At 35.4% G+C, this 8,874-nt stretch overlaps 1 protein-coding gene across 1 annotated transcript; it reads left to right on the plus strand.

The window, feature by feature from the left end:
- Positions 1-4,180: 4,180 nt before the first annotated feature.
- Positions 4,181-7,336, plus strand: LOC144572540 (uncharacterized). Its single transcript, XM_078322146.1, has 2 exons — positions 4,181-4,491; positions 6,779-7,336. The coding sequence occupies exons 1-2, from the start codon at positions 4,430-4,432 to the stop codon at positions 6,984-6,986; spliced, it is 270 nt and encodes an 89-aa protein (XP_078178272.1). The 5' UTR covers positions 4,181-4,429; the 3' UTR covers positions 6,987-7,336.
- Positions 7,337-8,874: the final 1,538 nt, after the last annotated feature.

Consider the following 8,874-nt stretch of genomic DNA (forward strand, 5'->3'; position numbering starts at 1 on the left):
GGGTAGATATAAAAAAAAAATCAAAAGATTGGTTAGTTTGGTAAATTTGTTTTTTATGTTGGGTATTAAAAAAAATGACCGTAATATATGCATTGACATTTATAAATTTTGTTGGCAGATTAATGAATAGTAGAAGAATTTCAAATGCATCGTATCTATATCAAATGGTCGATTAATATAAGAAAAGATCTTGAAGATTGTTGAATATAATTGTTATGCCTTAAATGTCTTAACTTCGAGTCAAGACCGTTGTTAAAACAATTCTAATAATATTAAAATACAACTATTTATAAAATAAATTTACGTAAAAATTATCATCAACATTCAACAAAATATATACATTATTAATTACAAGTTTTCAACTTGCAAGCTTTTTTCTTTCATAAAAAAAATTACAAGCTTCTCACTTTAGAGAATCTTTACATATTTAGAAGCTTTATAAGGGCTCGGAAGAAACTTTTCTATAAAGAACGAGGAAAAAGAGAGAATAGCGTGTGGGTCCGTTTCTCTGAAGCACCCTCGTGCTTTGGTATCTATGTGCTCATGGAAATTATTAATGATCTCGGTTTTGTTCGTATCAGATAGAACATAGCACATAATCAAACCCCAAACCGAGATCCCACAAGTCAGTATCAGATAGAAATTTTATGATTAGTGGTAGTAGAGTGGTCAATTGTGGATGACAATTTCAACGGTCCGACAGGAGTCGAGGAGAGTAAAAGGAGCCGTTAGAGGTCTCGCTGGGAAGTGAAAAAGACATTGGATTTGGTACGCGATTTTAAAAAGTACGATCAATGGGCAATGGCGGATCCAAAAATTGGGAATCATTTCTTGCGGTAGCGTGACCTGGAATGACAGGGTGTTAGGTGATTCGCACGTTTAAGGGCCTTTTTCTAAGATTCTGGAAGCTAGTAACACGTTTTATCATTTAGATAAAGATTTGGTTAAATGCGTACGAATCTAGATTTGTGCAGATGCTTATGCTTGGTGTCATTTGGGGTTATGAAAATTAAATTGTGACCATGCGAATAGCGTCAAAGAATTTATTCCTGCTCTTTTCGTCCCGCAATTAGACGGGCGACTTGTTATTTTAATTAAAAAATCGATCTGTATTGAACTCGTCCACCCAAAATAGAACATAAAACAAATACAAAATTTTAATGTATTTTTTTTTTTTTTTGAAAGTTTATGGACGAAAATATAAGATGATATGATACACTACAAATAATGAATATAAACTTCTGATCAAAATGTTCCAAACTATATATTATTGTAAGGCATAAGCATGTTCTTTTTGTTGTTGTTTTTTTAGGCGAGAGAAAATAAAGAGATAGGACGCAAATTCGCATCCTCTGAGATATCTCATCGTGTGGATGACTTTTTGAAAAATCTCAACCGTTCAAATACGTTAGGTATGAATATCCAAGCACAAATAATACTGCCTCCCTGTGCTATCTCCGAATAGGCACGTACACGTCAATCACACATGCGGTGAGATATCTCAGAGGATAGCACTCATAGCCTCATAGAGCGGGTGTTGAAAGAAAGAACTATTATTTTTCGTAATAGAAAACACATATTTTTCAATTGAAATAAATATACTTGCCAAATCGAATTGTTTGAATCGGATCGGACTTGGATTACAAATTTACAACATACCAGTTTCTTGCAAGTTAGATATACCCTTGAATGTTTTTTTAATGACTATATAACTCAGATCATGTGGTTTATAATCTAGAAGAATTCACACCGATCTGGATTCGGATTAAATTGAGTGTTAGATTGTTTCAATTTTGAAATAGTGAGTTCCAAGTATTTCAGTGCAGATTTTGGATGCGAATCGGACTAGACGGGTTGTGTTTGGATCGATTTTAGTTAGATTTAGGTTTTTTCCAAGTTCAAATAAATATAAAGCTCAGTTGATTCACATCGAAATATATTTTGTTATGTGAGCTTTTAAGTTCAAAATACTACAGCTCAAATGTTTTGAGCTACATTCCGATTTCTCTTTCTAGTTACAACCCCTATGTAACTACATTTATTATTCAATGAAAATATGGATTAGACCAATATTTTTCCTCAAAAAAAAATGTTCAAAATACTACAACTCAAAGTTTGGATCCTATCGAATTTTGGATTTAGGAGCAAAAACACAATTTAGACATATATCTCACATCAGCATTCGTCCTTTTATATTGCAGTTAATTTAGATTTTGATAATTATTGGCACAAAAATATTGGAGATTATTTTGGGTTGCTTCGTATTCAATTTTTTTTTCCATATTACGATAAATTCGTATCGAAAATTTTGTACTAAAAGGTTGCTATTGCATTCCAGTTTCAGCTCTATTCAGGTTTTGACCATATATATTTTTTTGTTTACTTTAATAGATTCTTGCAATTAAATATGAGCGCGTGACTCTAATTTTTTCTTATTTTTTTTTTCAGCTTTTAGTCATGTTTGGATGTTGAACTCATAGGTATGTTTGGATAGTAGTTAAAATAGCTAAAATAGTGAAATAATACTATTTGAATTAGTGAAAATATTATTTGAATAATTGAATTGTATATTTGGAATAGTAAATAACCACAACTGAGAAATAATAGTGTTAACAAAATGCTAATTAAGATGAAATATATGCAAGTGAGGTCTTAAACGAATTGTCACGGTGTGGAGATGACATAATGACGTTAATTTTGTCATTTCAGAACTTTATTGACGGAAATCCGAGAAAGAAATATTTTTTTCTCTTTCTTCACACTTACGAATAGTAGTTATTCCAACATTTGCAAGGAATAGAAAATAACAATTATCCTAGCTATTCCGGATAGCAAAAATGTTGTATGTATGCACATTGCTATTCCGAATAACTCTATTCTTGGTGCATCACAAGATTCGTGAATTATTGGTGAATAATTCATTTTTTTGGTGATGGCGAACAGAACGCCAAATTATTCGGTTGATCGAATTATCCACAAATTTTATGAACTTTTTCTATAACTTTTTTTTTTGTTTTATTTTTTGCTCTCTTGTGGGACTGTGATTTTAAAATTAGAACTAGGGTGTTTCTAAGTTTACTAAATTCTTTTGTGAACTAAATTCTAAAATCTATCGAATTGATTTTAAATGACAAATTTAAACTATTGAAATTTATCTACCTCATGAGTAATTTGTCTACATGCAGAAATTTTAAATTTTCATAAGTTTGTATAGAGTCAAGTGGTAAAAAAAGGTTCAAAAAATAAATGCATTAAAATTAAATTATAAACCTTCTAATTTTGACCATTGACTTTATATTAAATTAATTCAAAATTTTACAATTTTCATATATGGACGCTTTAATCGTATAAGGTAGATGAATTTTAACGGTTTGAATTCGTCGTTTGAAACTAATTCGATTATTTTTAGAGTTTTTACAAATTGACTTAGTAAACTTAAGACACTTTAGCTCTACTCTTATTTTAATTATATATTTTGTACGCTGCATGAAACCAAAATTGTTATGTGATAATTTTTATCCGTCTGGAACTGTATGATTTAATTCTTAAACGGATAACTGGATGAGGATTTTCATACACAACTCAGTTTAAGATCGCTCAATAAGACATTAAAATAAGCGTGAATCTGATCCGTTTCTTTTAGGTAAGACATTCTGAATTCAAATGACGTGAACATGTGAAATAACAAGATACACGAATCGATCCTCTCAAGGGCAAACCGTTCACACTTCACAGTGACTTATTAAGGAAATTTATATCTAATGCACGCTATTTCAAATCTTATATTTTTGCAATTATTAACTACAAAATAATTATGAGATAATGCGATACTTTTAACAATATTATTACAATTTAAATTGTAACTGTCTATCATAGTTGTTGTAAGTGAATGGTACTTACAAAACGGATAGCCCGAAACTGAAGCATACAATTATAAACTAGACCTCTCTTCTAATCCGGGCTGTCAATAGAAAACCGATCCAAATTGTAGAGAGCCTTCTCATTTGGGCCTTTCACGGCTTGTGTTGTGAGCCCAGAACGAGGATTTTGAGTTTTTTTTTTTTTTTTTTATTATTTCAAACAGGCTCTATTACTAAACTCATCACAAGGTTGGGCTTAATCAAATCCTAGAAACTCAGATCCATAAAATTTCCAATTAAGTCCTCCTGAAATCCAAAAATTTGTTTTCCTTTTTGTCTCCCCTTTCAGGTGTGCCGTGTGCTGCACAAATCTCTTTGCACATCGCAAGGCCGAAAAGGTAAAGACGCCATTTTTCCGACCGCGCCTTAGCCAGATCTTTCTTCTCTCCGGCCGCCGCGCCGCTGCCTTCTTTTACCTCGACGTATTATATCTCTCAACCGAACAATAAATTGTGAAACTCTGTTAGAGGAGAAGAGGGCGCAGATCGAGGACACGCGGTACCGCTGCCATGATCACGCGCTCCAAGCTGGTCGAGCAGCTCCGTGATTACCAGATCCGATCTCAGCACAAGTCAGTCTCTCTATCTCTCTCTACGAATTAGATCATTTATTTTTGTTTTCATTATGCCTAAACTGTGTGTCATCAGCTGGAATTGGAATAGAAGGTGATTCACGGTGAACATTGTATCCGGAATATTAAAGTACTTTAAATCATATGTTTTAGTACTATACGGAATCAGAGGATTTACATTTTTTCCTTGGGATCATATTTAAATTTAACTATATGAATCAATCTAAAATTCTAGAAAGAAAATCTTCCTAGGTTCCTTCTTTGTACTTTATAGTGATAGCTGGGTGGTAGTAATAGAGAGCATGAAGCTATGTTCCTGCTGAGACACTAATTTTGTAGTCATGCTGCTATATGTGCAATATTATGGCCCGATGAGATTGTCTGGCATATTTTTAGTTAATATATTTTTAACATTCAGCAAATTAAAAAAATACAATATTTTATGACTGATTTTATTGGTGCCAATGTACCAATATTTAAAGTTTTTTGAGAGTATCAGCCAATGTTCCCAGCGTTAGATCTTAAGTTTTGATCGAAGATTGAAGAACTCTCAGTGTGTTGTCAAAATAAAATAAATTTAAAAGAAACAAGAGTATTGATAGAGTTCATGTTCCATTGTTTCAAATGAGCCATGAGGTAGGGCTGTCAACGACCTGAGACAAGCTAGGCGAAGCTCAAACTCGGCTTGTTGACAGCACGAGCCAAGCAGAGCCAACCTTTGGGTCTGAGCTGAAAAGAGCAGCTCATGACCGGCTCGTGGTAGCTTGGCTGATATCAAAGATTTAAATAGCGTTTATCGCGTCATAGTGGAACAGTCGAAAAAATGATGCTATTGCCATATTGCGCCACTGTAGCGTGCTATAGCGCCGATAGCACCATAGCTTTTATGGTCCGAAAATGCTATAGCGTGCTATTTAGAACCCTGGCTGATATTGACCGAGTCAGAATAGTTGCGTTATAGCCCTTCTTATAGGTTAAAATAACAAAATTAGCATAACAAACCTCCAGACTTTCTAAATTCTCCAAAGAGGTCCCTGAACATTTCTAAACCGTACCAGACTATCTGCAAAAAAATAAATGCTTGATTAACTGAGATAAAAGACTGTAAATTTATAAGATCAAAGAAATAATTGCTAGAAAAAGATGCATCTGAACTCCAAGGAAGGATTTGAGCTGCACAAGCACTGAAGCCCAGCAAAGGCAAAAATCAAACTCGAAGAACCCCACTTCTCAATCAAGCTTGTATACCAACAACACACAGCATGATCGAGAATCAATTCAGGAAATAGAGACACAACAATCTCCCTCAAAATCGCCAAAGTAAAAGTGCGATGCAACATACAAGAGGTAGCAGGGAGTTATCAATTAGGAGCGCGGCATGAGGGAGGGCCCGGATCTCGTGAGTTGCGAGTGAGGGGAGTGATGAGGAGGCAGAGAAGGAGAAGCGCTGTCGAAGGCCGTGCTGATGGGGCCGTGGGAGACGGGGGCTGAGCGGGGAAGAACTGAAGAAGGGGAAAGGAAAGACCGAAACGAAAGGAGTTGGCTGAGGGGCGCTGAGGCTCTGAGTCCAAATCAACGGATCACGTTGTATTAGCGCAGCTCCTTACTGGACAGAGCTAAGCCAATCGCGAACTCAGTCTAATCCGGACCGAGCCAGAACAAGCCAGCTTGTTTTCAGCTCAGGCCAGGTTCAAGCAAGCCCGCGAGCTTTTTTGCCAGTCCTGATGATGTCTCTTTTTCTTATTTTTGTTTCTGCTAAATATAAGATTTCATGGTTTTTGGTCAATACTCAATACAAAACAGATTGCAGGTTTATACCTACATACACTAATAGAATAACCCATTTCTGGACTCGTAAAAATCTGGTAAATTCGCACTCTGTCGGTTTGCTACATGTTCTGTCTTGATTTTATTAGTTTTTTTTATTTTCCTGGCATCTCTACCCCGGTCTCTAGGCTAATCTCATACTTAAGACTCTAGTATTTTTAATAAAAGACCGTAAGCAAGGGATCATATCAATACCAGTAGTTCCAAACTGATATGCAGGTAAACCTAATACTGAAACTGATGAATACCTCAGGTACAACTGTACAATATAATTGATGCTGTGCTGTGGGGCCTGCTTATTCCATTGCCTCCATATTTGATTATGTTTTGGACAAATAAATAGAATTGTATAAAATATCTGAATTAGTTATTGTTATCTGACACAGCTGATTCACCTATCAAAGTTTGTGCCATATCATGTCAGGTTTTATATTCTGTTATTCTCTTGTTCCTTTTGCAGGCGCGACATTATTGGTGCTGTTTCGTGGGGCCTACTTTTGTGCTTCCTCATCATATCCTCATACTTAGCCATTTATTTTAGACATTTCAAGCTGTCAGCTGCCATTATATTTCTAGGGATTGTAATTCCATCTTTTCTCCACATTTCTAGACAGAGAAAGCTTGCAAAGAAGAGAGAGAGAAGGTTGTTGCTGCCTCTCTCTATGTGATGTTTTATTGGTATTAAAAGCATTTTTTTTTCTTTCTTTTTCCTTGGTGATATAGCAAATTAAGTTGACTCATTATATGGCCTTTTCATTTTCTTGTTCTTCTAAATACCATGTTATAAGAGTAAATTATACCCCTCTTATTCAAAATACAAGAAACGCCCCTCCTTTTGTTGTTAGTCATGTACAGAGCTAGAGAGGGAGGGCTGTCTTTTGAAGAACTGAGAAAGTGAGGGGCATAAAGGACTTTTTTATGTTTTCTAGGGGTATACTCAAATTCATATTTTGCGGGCTTATGGATCATTTTTTTGAACTTCAGGGTAACTGTTATAACTTTTTACCCCGCATTGTAATTAGGGCGTGTTCGGATGCCACGGGATTACGGAATAGGAATGAGAATTCACTTTTGAAAAAGTGGAAACCCACGGGATTAATTGTGGGAATATGAGAAAATGAGTGTTCGCTTGTATGATAAGATTAATTGTGGGAAATCGTTATTTGTTTTAAAATTAATGTATAAATTCAGCAGTTGCAAAAAACAAAGGAAAACGAAAAAAGTTCCGGATCCATGATATGAATCTTTAGTCCCACAATCAATTTTGAAGAATAATATAATCACTTATATATACCCTTCTCCATTTTGCATGATGAAAAGATGAGAGAGGAGAGAGACAGTGGAGAGAGATGATATAATAAAAAATTCGAGTAGATCTGAGGTCGGGAACTTAGAGAGAAGTTGGGTAAAAAATAAGAGAAGTTGGGTAAAAAAAATAAGATCTGAGGTCGGAAACTTAGGGTCTGATCGGAACCTCAATTCCCACACTAAAACGTCAAATAGAATTGACGTCGTATTAAATTCTCTGATCGGAACACAGTCAGCTACAGAAAACGACTTCACTTCGGACGATTTGGATGGAAATTTTCGTGCCAAAATTTTCTCGTGAAAATTGAAGAGATTCGACGAGAATTCATTCGCTAAAACCTGGCGCTCCTTTTTTTTCCAGCGATACCCTTTCTCTCGCTTTCTGAACACTTTCCTTCTACCGATAACAATGGAGGAAGAGGGGCAGAGTCCAACGAGCTTGGCTAGGCGACTCAAGCGCGAGGCCCTTCTAAGGGTCGGAGTCCTATAAGCTGAAGGTGCGATATTTTCTTCTCTCTCTATGTAAAAGGGGTGTCTTTTTTCTTTTGTTTCATATTCAATATGGATTGACTATGTGACAAAACATGAGTGGTGTATCCGTGTAACAGGGAGGAAGCATTAATGGCATGAGATCTTTAAGGATGATCAAATGAGAAGTAGCTCGTCAGCTGTTTGTTGAAATGCTCGTTCAAAGAAAAAATTATTAAATGGCCTAGGTAAGTAATGTAAGTGTGGCAGACATTAATGACGAGTGTAGCAGCAATGACAATAGAACAATTCAAGGAAATACCATCATGGATAGCACGGGGAGAGAGTCATACAATATTCAATGGGGATGAAAACTGTGAACCACAAGGTGGAGCTCAAGCATGCTAGATGCCGTGCAGTTCAGCAACCTCACATCCTGGCAAATATTGCAAGGAGAACGGGGCAGACTTTCAATGGTATTGCTTCTACCAAGACCCTGCAGAGATGGACCCAACTATCGCAACAGAGATGAACCCAACTATAATTATCAGTATACTTCTCAACTAGATGGAAATTTTCTTCTAGCTTGTGTAGTAATTTATATTTTTTTAATTAGATCAAGTGGTGCTCGATTTTGATAGATCAACTTTAGCTTGTTAATAACATTACAGAACTTAAGTATTTAATTGTACTTGTCTACTCGATTCATATATGCCTCATGTCAGGTATTTTTTGTGAGGTGAAATTTTTTTGGCTTTATGAGAATAATTGACAAAAGAA

Source organism: Carex rostrata, chromosome 20 (assembly GCF_964058835.1).
Source record: "Carex rostrata chromosome 20, lpCarRost1.2, whole genome shotgun sequence".
Taxonomy (NCBI): domain Eukaryota; kingdom Viridiplantae; phylum Streptophyta; class Magnoliopsida; order Poales; family Cyperaceae; genus Carex; species Carex rostrata.